Below are 18163 nucleotides of genomic sequence, written 5' to 3' on the forward strand. Positions count from 1 at the left end.
TTTTATATCGAAGTAGTTTATTTACAAGCAAGATTGTGATATTTTATAAGTGTCACTTTTTCCTTCCTTTCTTGGATCTTTTATCCAGTTTTGATGATTTGATTGAGAAAGGAGGGGTCTTGAAAGCAATCTCCTCATCACTGCTGTCCTCCTTCAAAACCTGAAGGGTACCTTTAGGAGTCTGGACCTCTGAGGGAATTTTCAAATAGATTTCCTTTGGACTTTCTTCCATTGAGGTGCCTGGAGCTTCATCTTTTCTGTCTGACTTCTTTGACTTTGTTTTTTCTTGCAACTGCTCCTGAAAATACAAGACACTATATATAGTTTTTGCATAAATCCATGTTTGTTTGTACCCCCTAACAATTTCAATAAAAAAAATCTTTAATGTGATAGAAAATGCAAAGAACACAGTCATTTCATTCATCAATTTATTATTTCTAACCTGACTGTGATCAGGGTGGCTCTAACACAGTCATCACCTGCATGTTTCATGCTTAATGGACCTTCCATACTAACACTACGCAGTACTGTGTGCACTATGGGTGAGTATATTTTCCTCAGACAACACAGTAAGGCAGTTCATCCCATTTGGTAACTGCCAGTTAATTCCGTAAATTACCATAAGGTCAAGAGGTGAGAGTTATAGCCCTTTACACACATGTACACAGAAATTACACTGCTTGTTAAATCCACATGAAAGGTAAATTTGTAATTATTATTTTCCTTTGCTTGATTCAACATTAAATATTGGAAGCAGACTACATACTATTTATTTTCTATGTACATACATGTGTAGTTGTGCATTCACTCCTTAATTGAAACTGGAAATGACTGGCATGCAAGGTTGTCTTTTACATTGAAAACTTCCATTTGGTATGAAATGCTCAAACGATAATGGTGTTAGGCCCCTCCCCCATTCATATTAGGTTTGAAATTACAGATCAATGAATGAACTAATTTCTGTGCATTTTTTAAATCCCATTTATGCTTTTCGTTTCTTAAATTCGGTAGAGGGGTACAAAGAAGCAGGAAGGTATATTCAGACTATAAATGCAAAACTATAGCCTGAAATTATAAGGCTCAGTCAAGAAAGACTTTACAATACTGTTCAAATTCTGACACGAAGACAGTGATGCAGTTACCTCTGGATACCAAAGTAGAAAAACTTTACCTATGTAAAATAAATACTGGGCATTATATTATCAATCAATGACGGCATGCACAAGTAAATTCACAAAAAACCTGATTCCTAAAATCACACATAAAGCAAATTTAAGTGACTGACTTTTAAGATAATACAGTATGAGTACTGATAACGGGGATTTTTGTTACTGGTATTTGACTCACTCCTGCTAATTGATACAAAATTGTCCATGATATACATGTATGCATCAATAATTAGCATGCTCAAAGTTCTACTCTGGCATTCCAACATCTCTACTGAAACAAAAGGCCATTTGACTGAACACAAAATAACAAGAGACCAAAGTGGGTTTGAGGTCCCTCACCTAGCTGATATGTACCTCATAGCCAAATGCAAGGGCAGTTGGCAACAAAATCTGCGTCAGATGGAAACTTTGTCAAAATGTCTTCATAAGAAATAATTCAATATGAAAATCGTTCTTTATTTCTAGCATTTTTATATCTAAAGGCCTTTCTAGTTTTTAGTAACTGTGGCCATATTTAATGATGGATCAGCATCATATGGTAAATATGGCTGATGCTTTTCATTGAATGCTTTGGTCAAATTCTGTTCAGTGCCTTTTTAGAAAGAAACTAATATAAGCTTAGTTTAATTTTTAGTAAGGGCAGCCATATTAGATGACAAATCAGCATATGTTCAAATCTGAAAGCTGCCTTGCCTGGATGCTTTCCAAAACTGGGTCAAATTCTCTTGAGCAGTTAGTGAGAAGTTGTTGTTGTTGTTGTTGTTGTTGTGGGGTTTAACGCCATTTTTGAGCACACGATAGGCTATACATGGCGGCCAGTATTAATGGTGGAGGAAGAACCAGGGAAAACACCGGAAAGAACCACCGACCCACGAGAAGCTACTGGCAAGCTTTCTCACATACCCACACTGGCTGAATCCTAGACTCGAACCGCCGCAGACAGAGGTGAGATGGCAGTGATCCGTAACGAAGAGCGCTTTAGACCACTCGGCCACTTGGGGCCCCTAGTGAGAAGTAATTAAAAGTTTCTCTTTTATAAATACTATAAATTGCAATCAGTTGTACATGGTATATTCTGATAAAATTCTGAATGCTGTTTGTAAAAAAAAAAAAAAAAAAAAAAAAAAATATTCAATTTAAGTAATGGTGGTCTTATTTAATGGCTAAACAGCATCTTATTATAAAATCTTAAAGGCCTTCATGCCAGGATGCATTCTTTCAACTTTGTTTGAATTCTGTTATGCAATTTCTGAGCAGCCATTTAAAAAGTTTTTCTATTTTTAGTAACAGTGGACATGTTTTTTATTTGTACAAATCTGATGGTGGATTGACATCTGTAAAAAAAACTGAAAGGCCTTCATGGCTGAATGCTGTCTGTCAAGTTTGGCTGAAACTGGTTCAATGGCTTTTGAGAAATTTTAAAGGCTATAGATGGAGACATGGCAAATGCAGGACCATATCGCAGACTCACTTGGCCTTGTATGCAAAAAAAAAAATTCATAAGAGTTTGCTCATCATTTCTTTATTTATACCCCTCTTTAAATCATATTTATCTATGTATCCAAAACCTGGCTTTGAGAAAATGGTTTATTTTGGAACACAGATGTTACAACTGTAAGACACGACAATACTAGTCACATGACCTCACTAGTAGCTATACAGGCTGCACTGGCGACAAACGGGTATATAAAGCTCACACTGCCATAACAAAGTGATCATTTGAAAAATGAATCAACCATATTATTTCCTCTGATGAGTTACAATAGTAACGAAACCAGTCAGGGACAGGAGATGACCAGGACACACCAGGAGATGGGAGGGTTTGCCTCCACATCCAAACAGTCATTATCTTCCCTAAACTTAGATGTGATATTATTGAAACAAAAACTATTCTGAGAAGAGACACAGGCTCAGATGGATCCCTCAAAATTTGCAAAAGCACTGATTTTACTGTATCAAAGCAATCCAGGTATAAAAAAAACTAAGACTAGTCCTCCAACGTTTTTCAATCAATCAACGTTCACAAGTCACATCCATAAATGCCCACTAAGCCTGACAACTTTACTAATTAATTACAGCATACTCCAACTAAGACTTTTCATCCATACTGGTGGCACTTGATTTATGCACTTTTATTTCTAATACATTTATAATTAAGAAATAACATTAAATATGCACTACTGTGCTCATTTGTACACCATTGCTGCTCATATATGTGCATTTATATTATTTTCAATTTATGCCACAACCACAGGAAGACATCTATGGCATAAAGCAAGAGTAACCTGTACTGTGATTCTGCAAGACAAACTGAAGAAACCAGTTGATTTTCCAGAAATATCTTGACAAACAGTTGCAACTAATTCTTTCAGTCACACAGACTTTGACCTTTGATAATATGACCTTAAAGTCAATAGGGTTCTTCATGCTTACCCCAAGTGCAAGCCATCCACAAAGTTTGGAAATCACTGATGATTGAAAACTAAAATTACTGTGCAAAAATTCATTTTCTTTTTTCAGACAAAATAACCATTATCACTGACCTTGATAATCTCAAAACTGATCAAGTTCTTCCTAACTCAACCCAACCACAAAGTCTGGTAACTGTAAATGATGGCGAACTCGAGTTGCTGTGTGGAAAACCATTTCTTTCTCTTGCAGTCAGTGACCCTGACCCCACAAAATCTACCTCGTGGCAGGTGTGTAAAAAAATTATAAACACTGGTTGGTTCTACGTATCTACAACAATAGTCCATACATTGGTTGGTTCTACGTATCTACAACAATAGTCCATACACTGGTTGGTTCTACGTATCTACAACAATAGTCCCTACACTGGTTGGTTCTACATATCTACAACAATAGTCCATACATTGGTTGGTTCTACATATCTACAACAATAGTCCATACATTGGTTGGTTCTCCATATCTACAACAATAGTCCATAAACTGATTGGTTCTCCATATCTACAACAATAGACCATACACTGGTTGGTTCTACATATCTACAACAATAGTCCAAACACTGGTTGGTTCTACATATCTACAACAATAGTCCATATACTGGTTGGTTCTACATATCTACAACAACAGTCCATACATTGGTTGGTTCTACATATCTACAACAACAGTCCATACATTGGTTGGTTCTACATATCTACAACAATAGTCCATACATTGGTTGGTTCTACATATCTACAACAATAGTCCATACATTGGTTGGTTCTATGTATCTACAACAATAGTCCATACACTGGTTGGTTCTATGTATCTACAACAATAGTCCATACACTGGTTGGTTCTACATATCTACAACAATAGTCCATACACTGGTTGGTTCTACATATCTACAACAATAGTCCATACACAGGTTGGTTCTACATATCTACAACAATAGTCCATACACTGGTTGGTTCTACATATCTACAACAATAGTCCATACATTGGTTGGTTCTACATATCTACAACAATAGTCCATACATTGGTTGGTTCTACATATCTACAACAATAGTCCATACATTGGTTGGTTCTACATATCTATAACAATAGTCCATACATTGGTTGGTTCTACATATCTACAACAATAGTCCATACACTGGTTGGTTCTACATATCTACAACAATAGTCCATACACTGGTTGGTTCTACATATCTACAACAATAGTCCATACATTGGTTGGTTCTACGTATCTACAACAATAGTCCATACATTGGTTGGTTCTACGTATCTACAACAATAGTCCATACATTGGTGAGCACAAGATGTAATTCAGAAATAAAACTGTAATGGCTAGAAAGTAGATGCAAACCCAGTGCATGTCTAAATCTTGCACGGTCACTTCTTTCTCCAAGAGCTACTTGCCCCAAGTGGACTGTTCACCATTTTTTTCTAGAAAACAAACTCTTCAACTAAATTTTTACAAATGGCAAGTACTTCACCAAAAGCCATTTTGCCACAGACCTGTGAATAAGAAAGATTTTTCTGGATCACCAACTAAAATATGGAGGAACCTTGCTATCAAGACATAATTCAAAGAAAACAGAATTCTTAACATTAAATTTGCTCCATTAATCAAGATATCAGAGTTCTGGATCCGGAAAACAAAATCAGGGACTTAAGTGTAAAATTACTATAAAATTTGTCTCTATTATTTGGGGAAGATAAAAAAATAAGAAAATTTGAAAAATTGTATATGAAAATACAGTCAGTCGGATAACACAGATTCACCTATGCAAATTTGGAGGTGTGTCAATGTATCAATCTCTGATTGGTGAAATTCTAGTGGTATGTTAAAGTTATCACTTGATCATGTGACCATGTGTGTGGAAAAACTAAGTAGCAAGACCATATTGTAACCAGTGATTGTATAAACAATGTTTTAGCTAGTTGCAGATGGGGATGTTAATAATTAAATAAACACACCGAGATCAAACCATCCACAATTTTTGACATAACATATGGTTAATAAATTAAGAGTGTCATTAAGCCTCTTTTTTGTTTACCAATTGTATGTAACAATCACAGTTTATTGATGGCTGTACAAATACAGTTGGACCACTCCGGTAGCCTAGTGGTTAGAGCATCCACCTTGGATGCAGGAGGTCATGGGTTCAATCCCTGGCTGAGCCATACCAAAGACTTATAAAAATGGTACTAACAGCTGCCTTGCTTGGCGCTCATGTCTGCGGCATGATGCCCCAGTGCTAGACATCACTATAAACTGTCACACTGCAGACATCGTAGCAATATGACTGAAACACTGTTAAAGCTACGTTAAAAATCCAAATCACACACACACACATACAGTTGATTGATTTAAGCTGTGGACAGTATAGGGGTTCATTTCAGAATAAAATGGGAACATCAATTACCAGCTCATTAGCAGCTAAAACAGCTGTAAAATACAACTTATGAAAATGACTGCATTTTATTAGTTAACCATAACACATGTTATAATAATGTGAAATAAACACAAATCAATAGATGTATTCCTTAATTTTTTTCAACCATTACTGAGTATACAGTACATTTACAGCTAGTAAAATACGTGTAAATGTACATGTATATGGTATGATGACATCATAAAATAAAAATGTGCATGATTCAATTATCCAGAAAACTTGTTAATCCGGACATATTCACTGGGAATGAAGGTGTCCAGATTAATGAGGCTCCTCTGTACTCACAATGCCATCCAATTCATAATTAATTCCTAGTGCTTCCAGCTTGTTCATCTTCTTTTTGTAAGCTCCAAGGAAGCGCCTGACACTCCTGGTTTGCTGTGTCTCTGTTTTTATTTGGTTGTGTCGCTTTGCATCCTGTATGTGTGTCATAGGCTTTCTGAATTTTCTGTTGGCACCCTTCATAAGCTTAGGATGAACTCTGTCCATAAATCGACCTGAAAACAATTTGTTACTTTATATTATATGATGAATCTACAATCAATGGTTATATTCTTAGCAACACAATAAATCAATATAACTTGGTTCCAAATATTTTGATCTATTATTTCATTTCAGAGGGTCTTTGCCCCAAAACAAGTCTTTAAAAACCTTGTGTCAGTACGATCATCCATTCAGTTAGAGTAGCTAGAAATTTTTGTTCAAGACAACTGTTGTGGTGACCATTTTGGATGCCAGGTCAGAACCATTTTTATTTATGACCAATTAAAAATAAGACATGTTTTGATAAAAACCTCATGTTGCTCTGACCACCTGCTCAGGAGGTGTAGTGATAAAATTTTCAAGATGGCACTAATCTACAATGTTCTTATTGAATGTCTAAGGGCTACGGGCTAACATTTTATTTCAGTCAAACTAGACATTAACATTTTTGGTAAAAACATATCAGTGAGACCAATTCAGGAGTAGCAATAACATGACTGACAACATGGCCAACATGGTGGCCATTTGGCTGTACAAGGCATGCCATTATTATACACAACCAACTAGATATTATAAGAAATCTTTTAGCAAAAATGCTATGTCAGCATGTCCATCTATTTAGGAGTAGAAATAACAAGATTATCACTATGTCACCATGGTGGCCTTGTTGGATGTCAGATGTTCATGATTTCATTTACTCCATAATTATGTGACTATCAATACTGGAGGAGTAGCCATACTAGATGTCAGATTAGCACCATTAAGATTAACATTATGCAAATTGTTCAGGCAAAAATCCAATGTTGATAAGATCATCCACTCAGGTGATAGTCAGGGTTCTCAATCAACATGTAACATTGGGTATTGATGCTTGGAATTTTAATCTCAACCATTTCTAACGCATGGAAATTCCAACCTATTTTTCTTTTTTTTAAATTATGCTTTGATTTGAGCTGGGGCATCAGTCCTAAATGCCCTTGATTTGCCTCTGGCATAATTTCCTGTTAAAAGTATTGTACAGTCCATTGCAAACCGACTATGTGACAGTGATCAACATTTGCTAGACTATTATTTACACCTTATCTGCCAATAATACGGCACTTAAAATCAATATGAACTGGACAGGTGAGATGAAGGTTAGATTGTTTTGCAATTACCTCTGACATTTATGATAGTTTGAAGAAGATGGGATGAGTTATGACTTGATGGAATAACTTTTGATGAAATATCTGTTCATATTTGACTGGCCTTCCATATGATTCTACCTGCTGTTGGAAAAAATACTGTCTCAATTACTGCATATACCACATTATAGTTGAAAACTAAAAGATTACTAAAATTACTATTGCATATGAACCCCAAAAATCGTTATAACTGGACATATATACCCACTTCAGGAATGAGTCTACTGAAGAAAATCTTACACTGGAGCAATGATGTGTTGATATATGTAATCAAAATTTATGAAGGCTAACATGTAGAGTTTAAGGCCAAATGTGAGATGAAGTTTTGAAGGCCAAATGTGAGATGAAGATTTTAAGGCCAAATGTGAGATGAAGATTTTAAGGCCAAATAAGAAATGCTTTATCTGGGCATTATGACTAAAAAGAGATCAAAAGCAGTCCTTGCTTTCAAATCTTTTAATAAAAATCAGGTAACCTTTGGCAGAGTTGAGATAAAAAGGAGAGAACAACCAAAAGTGATTTTGATAGAAACACTTTATAAGGTATTTTGATTCTTGGTATTATTTAATTCTTATTGCACTGTTCAAAAAGTTTTAGAGGAATATTTAAGGCAGTTGATACAGTGAAATCCCACTGTAGCATGCTTCGTTACAGCATGAATTTGGCTCCTGAAGAAAAAAAATCAAACAGTTTAGTATCCTTTCATTTAGGACCAACTATAATCATATTAAGTTTTTGATTGTCAATATGACCATGTGTTCTGGATAAGTAGAAGTACAATTCTGAAGCTGTACCACATGTCTGAGCATCATCATTTTCATTTAGGAACAACCAGAACTATGGATGCATGTGTGTGTGTATTTGTCTGTACATTTTCATGCAGATTTCCCATGTAGTTACGGAGCAGTTGTGATGATAAACTTGTGCTAATAGATGAATGATGGACAACATGCCCTGATCTATAATCAGTAGAGTTAAACAGGGTTCCTGCAAGCTTAACAAAAACAAATTCCATAACTTTTCCATTTTACAAAACTCAAGGACCAAAACATCTATGAATGAAACTATCTATCAAATGTAACTGTGTTGTGTTCAAAAACAAAGTTTTTTTAATCGGTGCTCAGTGCTCTTTGGTATTAACAATTATCAATTTTTATAACTCCATTGTCAGAAATTCCATGACTTTTCCAAAACTTTGCAAGGTTTTGAGAAATTCCATGACTTTTTAAGGCCCTTGAAAATTGTTATTTAATTTCCAAAACTTTTCCAAGATTCCAGGACCTGCAGGAGCCCTGGGTATAAAGCAATTACAAAATAATCTGTGCAGTTCGTATTTTTAAAACTCAATGTTATTTATGAATGCCGTAAAAAATTTTTTTAGATATTTTTTATCTACATACTTCAAAAATATCAAAGTTCTGGCTTACACTTTAATAATTTTCCAAACATTAGGTAATTATTCATAGTCTCTGCTGCAATACGGGCCACATCTTCTGATGCAAATTCTATGTATGCATAGCCTCTGCTGTTTCCAGTCTGCAAAAAAAAAAAAAAAGAGACTATAACAGTGCAGTATTAAACAGATTAAATAGGGACTGATGAGATCATTACTAAAATTGGTACCTGTAAATCCATGTTCATTAATTATCCCAATACTTTAGTCGTACTTGATTTCCAATACAAATTTTTTAAATTTAGGCCCAGCTAGACATCATAAGAAGCTTTCTGGTGAAAACCCCATGACAATACAATGTTCTTTTCAGGAGGAGTAACAATAACAACATTTTCAAGATGGCTGTCATAGTGTCCATACTGAATGTCTGAGGAGTGCGCAATTTTCTTTAAGACCAATTAGACCATGGGATGAATGTGTGTGGAAAGTTTCATGCAATTCTCCATGTAGCGTAAGAAAAGTAGCGAACAAACTTGTGCTAACAGACGCATGGACACCAGACAACTGATACCACAAGCACTTCTGGCCTACTAACAGAGCTAAAAATCTCACTTATTGCGGAACATCACACAGACAAGCTCTAAATAAGAACTAAATGCATTTTGCAATTTACATTTGTTTTCTTTTGTTTAACATTTGATGGGATATCTGTACACTGCAAAACACAAACTTCATGCTATGTTACAAGACTTAACCATTATCTTCCAGACGATGATCAGGGGCCCAGAGTGGCTGAGTGGTCTAAAGTGCTCTCCGTTACAGATCACTAACATCTCACCTCTGTCTTCGAGGGTTTGAGTCTTGAATTGTCTAAGTGGTTATGTGAGAAAGCGCTTGCCAGTAGCTTCTCATGGGTCGGTTGTTCTTTCCAGGGTTTCCCCGGGTTCTTCCTCCACCATTAATACTGGCCACCATGTATAGTCTATTGTGTGCTGAAAAATGGCGTTAAACCCTACAACAACAAGAAGACAATGATCATGCCTTTATGAATGCATCAGATGATTTACTTATCAGAGTGATCAAGTACTATCATTTCAGAACTGAAATGATTAGCAATGAATGTTGATTCAACACGCCATCATACAATATGGACTATCCCTAAGGCAGGAGCAAATGCTGACAACACTAGGACATTGAATGCCAACACTGAATATTGTAGTGAATGTTTTTCATATCAGGATGTGACCGACGCAATATTTTACAGTGGATTTTATTACACAAAGGTAACCAAAATGTAATTTGTCAATATACAAGTGTATTTCACACTGCTTATGTCTTCATGTACTCAAAATTTCCATTGTTTGTTTTCTCAAAGTGTACATGCTACTCACTGACCACAGGTTGCCCCTTACTGACGAATTTAATTTGTATCTTTGTTTCAGACACCCCCAAAAAAACTAATCTCGACAATATTTCCTCAGGCCAGAGGATGTCGATGTAAATGGGCAGGACTGTATTAGAAAGTCTCTTACTAAAATTATAATAAATAACCTAGACAATGTCAGGTACACCAGGTAAATTGTAGGGGAATTTCAATAACATAGACCCAGACCCAAATAAACATATTAACTTAGCTTATGAATGACACAATGTATATATGAAACAGTACAATATTTCTATACCTGTGAAAGAGCATCTACTATTAAATTTTCTTTTCCCTTTACATGCCTAATGTCAATATTTTATTCCTTCAACATCAAATTCCACCTAAATAATCTGATTTTTGTTTTTCATTTTGCCAATGAAAGTAAGAGGGTTGTGATCACTTAACATGATAATTACAGAAGAAAATGAACTAATATAGACTTCAGACAATGGCAATATCAATGCCAAACATTCCTTCTTGACTGTGGAATAATTTCTCTGGTACTTATTTCATTTCTTAGAAAATAGCACAATGGATGATCTACACCATTTTTTGTCTTCTATGATCCAGCATCTGTCTCGGCTTTAATATTGGAAGTGTGACATGTCATCAACCGTCATTTCTACTAACTTTAACTAGATATTTCTATTCAGGAAATTTATATAAAATTATCATATGATACAATATGAAATAAAAGGTAAGTTAAACATTTTATTTTGTGTTATTCATCCATGGCATAATCAGTTACTTCTGTCTGATGGAGTCCTGTAGAAAGACTTTGTGACCGTAATGGTGAAAATAAAGGTTAATTCGCCAGATTTGATTCATGCAATGGCCATCCAAGAGTTATGCATTCCTACGTTACTGTATTTTGAATGGACATGTGTAGCTTTTCAGTCTTTTGGCGATTCTGATGCAATAAAAGACTTGTGACAAAAGTCGAATCGAGTGGAAGGTTATGGTCACGCTTGCACTCCTTGTGTTAATTTATTGTACTGATAAGGTTATTTCGTGTTGTCAGAGATTTCATAATATTTCACTGATAAAACGTCCGACTCCTGTGCTTGCATCAACAGGCATTTTAAGTGAATTGTCTGAAATTTAGAGCTGAAAGAACTGGTGCACTCCTAAGTATGGCATTTAAGTTATCAAAGACTACTGACATTTTTCAGACCAATGAAACTTGGTTTTCCTGCTCAACAAATTTATCAAGGGTTCAGCAATTATGGAAAAACTGGAATAAAATTGTTCTGAAAAACGTCTTGGGATTGTATAGAAGATATCTTATAAAGTAGAAAAGAAAATGGACTTAATGTAAATTCAAGGTGTTTTCTTTGTCCAGTAGAGTGTCAGTCTCTTCAAGGGATTCTTTAGAAAAATACATAGTTGGGCAGAATATTTATTCTGTGCCTTGCAGTCCATTTAATACAGTAAAATGAGAACTACGGGAAAGTAAATAAATAGATTTTCATTTCAGTATTTTAATTTAATTATGGGCTCAAAATGCAGGCTCTGGCCTTGAAATGATTTCAAGCATACACATTTTAAAAGTAGATGTACTGTATTCTAACAGAATCTGCATGTATCATAAGTACTTGTGTGGAATAGAGAAATCCTATGCTAGATATCATGGTTCATTGGTAGGAAAGAAACATTACTTTCTTTTTGGATATGAATTTTGAACTCGAGGGTGGTATTTCTAAATCTTACAACATTAGACATGGTTTATTATTTTTTCCATGTACATGGATGAAAAAACTGGATTACCATGTACAAAGAAAATTGTTCTCCTTCAGCATGACAATGTGTTAAAAGAACAAAAAAACCTGAAAATTTAGAAAGAATGTACAAGTAAAAAGTGACCATTTAATTCTCTCTCTCTCATTGTAATAAGTCTTGCAGTGAAAATCCCAAGATGATCGATTTGGGATTAGTAGTGATGACAAGATCTTCAGGATGACCACTGTGGCTGCTATACAGGACATCAGGCAGGATGACCACTGTGGCTGCTATACTGGACATCTGAGCAACACCATTTTCATTTACGACCAACTAGATAGATTATGGGGCTTAAGTAATTTAGTAGAAGTAATGTTATCAGATTTGTGCTAATGAAAGGACAGATGATGGAAAACAGACAATCTCTTAATTAATATTTATTGTTAAAATATTTTACCTTTTTGCTGCGTGAGAGGCGAACTCTTGAGACTGTACCAAACTGTTTAAAATAGTCCTTCATGTCATGCTCAAAGAAGCCCCATGGAATGTGAGACAAACGAATTATGCCAGATTTCAAAGTAGAGCCACTCTGTAAAAAGAAAAGGACAAAAATCAAATATGCTTCGATGAATTTCTGAACAGTATAGCTAAAATAACTGTGCCAAATGTTCTTGTTTCAATCATTCAAATGCTTTATCAGGCTTGACTTTTCTAGCACTGGATTGTCCTGTTTATTATGCCCAATTCTTTTAAGCATTGGATTAGTGTTTTATTGTACATGGGGTTATCTTTTGTTTCTGAGGTTGTGTGTACTCAAGGCACCTTGAGTTTATATCATTCATGCTGGTTTATGTATGTTTTCCAAATTCTGCAAAATACCAAACTTGCAGAGGAAGAGCTTATGAAGGTTTTCCAAAAGGATGCATCGCTAAACACGTACATTCACACAGATATTCACAATGCCATCTTTTCCAATGGCAACTGCAATGACATTCATCGTACTACAGAATATATGAAATGATACATTACAAATTGAGACCAACTGCAACCTGCATAGATCCATATCTGCCATATATGAAATGATACATTACAAATTGAGACCAACTGCAACCTGCATAGATCCATATCTGCCATATATGAAATGATGCATTACAAATTGAGACCAACTGCAAATCACATACATAACCATACCTGCCATCACATAATGTGCATAATGTAAAAAAATTGCAGTGTCTATGTTGTTTGTTCTACTGAATAATCCTAATAAAGCTATAAAGACCCTAATCTGCTGGTGGATTATGCAATAACAGGTTTGGGTTCATGCAGTTTGCAGTTGAACCCAACTTATAAGCCACAAATTCAAAATAAAATTCTAGACCTTTCCCAGACCAAACAATACAACTTCCCAGACCTCCAAAAGAGCCCTGAATCCATATGCTAAAACTTCTATGACGGTTGTAATAACAAAGACACTTTCAAGACCTAGAAAAGTAATTTCAAATTTAGACCTTTTCTAGAATTTCAGACCCATACAGGAAGCCTGTGTAAGTTAGTTATATATATATATATATATATATATATATATATATATATATATATATATATATATATATATATCACAATATGTGTTACATTGGAGACTTTAACATGATGCTCATTGTGATACTAATCTTCTTGTGCCACACACAATCCTTCTTGAGACAGCCCTATATACATCTTAAGAAAGCACACCAAAACACATTGCCTGACAATAAGAAAACCTCACAAGGCTGAAAGTTTGATTATCTAATAGTACAGTTGTTTTCAAATGCCATGTACCTTATTCACATTTGATGCAGACTCTGTGAACATGGATTTTAGTGATGGTGTATTTGGTGTCACAGTCAATATGCTTTTATAAGATCTGAACTCGGCACGAGATGTCATTTTTGTAGTAGATATTATCTTAATCTAAATAAATACTTAATCAATCAATGTTAACTGAATATACAAATGGTCAATAAAGTATTTTTAATGTTGATACAACAGATACTCATACAACTAAGTGAGAAGCTGCCCTCCTTTAGAAGCCTTTTGTCAACATGCACTATCAAGGAGGAAAATTATGCTGAAAAACAATTTTCTGTGGATTTGTTCCCCCCACAAGATGCACACTGATAAGTGATTTTTAAAGCCACACCCAGTTATGGGCCTGAATCAGCATGTAGGTTGCACATGCCTAGCCTAAAGTTTCATTCCTCTATAGATCTGTTAATTCACACAATACTCTGTTAAAATCTGTTTAATACCATTTTTCAGCACAAGATAGGCTATACATGGCGGCCAGTATTAATGGATGGTGGAGGAAGAACCTGGGAAAATGCCCAGAAGGAACCACTGAACAACCCACAAGAAGCTACTGGCAAGCTTTCTCACATACCAGGGCTCGAATTTAACACAACTTTCTTTGTAGCCAGAAGGACTACTATACTGAGAAATTTACTAGTCCTGCCAAATCTTTACTAGTCCTGTTCACAAAACAATGTCACACAGCTTTCATGTACATTTACCGATTCAATTTTAAAGTTCGAACAACCCCAACAAAACTGTATGTTTTCTGTTTGTTTTTGCAAATTGTATACACCAGTTCCTTTCCTCATCATAATTCAGCCATTCCCTGTCTTTCGTCCATTTCTTCTGAAACTTTCCATTCCGTTTTTCCCTATCAAAAGAATTATTCCTCATCATTCTCATTCAACTTTTTCATTTTTTTTCCGGTGGCTGAACACCTTCTATCAAATGCCACATTTTGCCTGTCTTATAAGGAAGGAATTGTGCCTTGTTTTGGAATACGAGGTGTTATAGTATAGCTGACGTGAATTATTTAAAGCAAGAAAAGGAATGGCACAGTGTCTTTTATATAATAAAGTCAGAGCAAGAAACAAGTTCCAAAACACATGTATTTGCCCCCCCCCCATTAAATGGACTCTCCCTAATAAAGACTTAACTTCAGTGGATGTTCTGCATGATCAAAGCAGTGGCTATTGTAAACACTGCTATGAAATATTAGCATCAGAAGAAAGTGTTAGTTTCAGCTTGGAAAAGGTGTGTAAAAGCAATTGAATCTAATTGATTGTTCCTTTTTCCATAGTGACTGGAACGCATTTATTGTGCCATGAAAGTTGACTGTTTGCAAGAAAAAAGTTTATCCCTATGATCACTACCAATGGCAACATAAAACACAAATATAATTTCCAATCTATAGAAACTATAGATAACTGGCCATCAAGTTAACTGAAGGTAGGACATATCACAAGGATGTTTGTTAATAATTATAATTTGTTCACATTCCCTATTAATATCCTCATCCCCTATGTACCTTTGGCAAGAAGATAGTTGTCTTCGTCTTTGACCAAAATCTAGGCCAATTTAAGTACATGTATGTGTAGTATGTAAACAAGTATACAGCCACAATAATAAATATCTGAGTGAACTGTTTAGTGACACATGTTTGCTGACAATGGGATCACATGAGGACATCCATTTCTTATATACGTGTTATTTGTTTTCTAAAAGGATATGATTTAATACTCGAATTCATGGATTTTTCATATACATGTATATTACATATCACATTGTGGAATGTACTACACAAATGTAAGTTGTCAATATACAAGTATATTTCCAACTAGTCTTGTCTTCATTTAATCAAAATTTCTATTGGTTATTTTCCCCTCTGTGTAAATCCTAGTCACTTAGTCACTAATGATAAGTCACCTATTAAAAATTTCACTTGCATGCGAAATTTCATTTTTTTTCCAGCTCCCACCCTCATCACACACACTTCTCAAGATAACTGCTTATGTTGATAATATTATATTGGTCCCTATGATACTGAGTTAAATGGGTAGTACTGTATTATGAAAATGGTCACATTTTTTTTAAAAAATGGGTACAAAATATTATGGTTGGTGATTTGTGGGCAACCCCATTTTTTAAAACCAGTGACAACCCTGAACAAGACATTTTTAAAAGTCTTTTGGTGAAAACCCTATATTAATATGACTATCCATTACGGGGGAGTTGTGATGTAAAGATTTTCAAGATGGACATATTGAGTCTCAGTTGCATCATTATCATGGAGGACCAACTAGACAACATAAGAACTCATCTGATGGAAACCCCGTGTCGATATGATTTTCCATTTAACAGGTGTAGAAAAAAACAAGGCTTCCAAGATTGCCATCATGATGGGCATGGGACACTAGATCAGCATCATTTATTACCAACAAGACAAACTACCGGTAAACATAAGACGTGTTTTCATGAAAACCCCATGTTAATGCAACTTTTCCATTTTTTGTTTTTGCGTAACAAATGACAAACATTTTTAAGGTGGTTTCCAAGAAGTCGAGTTTGATATCAGATTCACGCCATTTTATAAGATGTCATTTGGTGAAAGGACATTGTTGATATGACCAGCCATCATGTCACAATAATCCAATTTACCTAATGAACATTTTTGTAGCTATGTTGGAGGTCAGAACTGCATCATTTTCATTTAAGGCAAACTAGACATCATAAAAAAAATATTTTCATAAAACCCCATGTTATGACCAGCCATTCTTCTTTACTATGGGCACGTTTTAAAATAGCAGACAGAAACAGAAAGAGCAAGTCGATTTGTAAATATGGAGGTGCAAGAAATTGTCTAGTGTTATATTTCTTTGTCTCTGGACTCACTACCCCAAATCAGTATGTTCCTTTCATTATTCATACAGTGTAAGAGATTGACCCTGATATTTATATCAGGGTCAATGTCTTACATTGCAGGACTATAATTTAGTTTGTATGGGGCTTAGTCCTACATGTAAGACCTCAACACTGATTTTATGTCTGGGCCTTATAGCCTAACTAACGGCGCTATGTAGCGTGTTTTGATGTCGACTAACATTGTAACAAAAGTCAAATTTTCAGGAATATCTCACACAACTGGCAACCAATAACGACACTTTTCTACGAAGTAAAGTCATAACGTTTTAGTCAGACTTTACTTACTCTGCTGTCTTTTCTCTAATAAATTCAAATTCTCACAAAAGAAATGGACCTGATTTCAAGTATCGCTGGCCTACATTTCAGTTGGCTGGAAAGCGATGCAAGACAGGAACGCCAAAATCGGGTTAAGTTGAAATATTATTCTTTAACGAAATGAATAAAAAATATATCATGCCTATTGGAGCTGTGAGCAACATTTTGTTTCGTTCAAGAAACATATCCCCCACATGAACCTACTTCGGCATACCTCGATTACCGTCACATTTCAACAAATTCAAATGTATGTCAACGGAACATAAAACTGTGTCCATTTGCTAGTGTCAGATTTTGATTTTACCAGGATAAAAACAGGACAGTAAGTATAATAATTACATATCAATTTGTGGAGGAGTGTCAATATTGGCTGCCAAGTGTGAGATATTCCTGAAAGATTGATTACTCGAAATGAAGTCAACCAACATCGGAACACGCTATGCAAGGCCGTTATCTGGGTAGTAAGACATAGCACTAAAACATAAATAACACTAGTCCTATAAGGTAAGACATAGCACATGTTTTTGTTTTAGTGCTATGTCTTACAAACCAAATAATGGCCTTGTATAGCGTGTTCCAATGTCAGTTGACATTGGAATGAGTAGTCAAAGTTTCAAGAACATCTCACACACTTGGCAGCCTATATCGACACTCTTGGAGAAAATGCTTGTGTCAGATTTTGATTTGGTCAATTGTGAAATCCAAGAGTATCCAAATGCAAACGGCACTGCCTGACGGTACTTGTCGAAGTTGTCCAGACATCAAAATCGGCGAACATTATTGCATTTTCTCCAATATGTCACAAATTGAATAAACCGTGT

The 18163-nt window shown here is 35.2% G+C and overlaps 2 protein-coding genes across 3 annotated transcripts in view; one reads left to right on the forward strand and one right to left on the reverse strand.

Annotated features, from left to right (window-relative positions):
* LOC149791565 (MKI67 FHA domain-interacting nucleolar phosphoprotein-like) overlaps positions 1-18163 on the reverse strand; it is a 19039-nt gene continuing 876 nt past the window's right edge. Inside the window, exons 2-5 of the mRNA XM_089970111.1 lie at positions 12733-12864; positions 9165-9273; positions 6356-6567; positions 1-298 (exon numbers count right to left, since the gene is read on the reverse strand). Of these exons, the coding sequence (XP_089826237.1) occupies positions 53-298; positions 6356-6567; positions 9165-9273; positions 12733-12864 (699 nt within the window). The 3' untranslated portion in view covers positions 1-52. The remainder of the gene's footprint in view (positions 299-6355; positions 6568-9164; positions 9274-12732; positions 12865-18163) is intronic.
* The window catches only part of LOC149791566 (putative malate dehydrogenase 1B), a 23835-nt gene continuing 15020 nt past the window's right edge, over positions 9349-18163 (forward strand). Inside the window, exon 1 of one of the 2 annotated variants that reach the window (XM_089970108.1) lies at positions 9349-10413. In XM_089970108.1, the coding sequence (XP_089826234.1) occupies positions 10353-10413 (61 nt within the window). In that variant the 5' untranslated portion in view covers positions 9349-10352. The remainder of the gene's footprint in view (positions 10414-18163) is intronic. The other variant, XM_089970109.1, reaches the window with a different exon arrangement.

The sequence above is a fragment of the Sinohyriopsis cumingii genome, chromosome 9 (assembly GCF_028554795.1).
Source record: "Sinohyriopsis cumingii isolate HCF-2022 chromosome 9, ASM2855479v2, whole genome shotgun sequence".
NCBI classification, from domain to species: Eukaryota; Metazoa; Mollusca; class Bivalvia; order Unionida; family Unionidae; genus Sinohyriopsis; species Sinohyriopsis cumingii.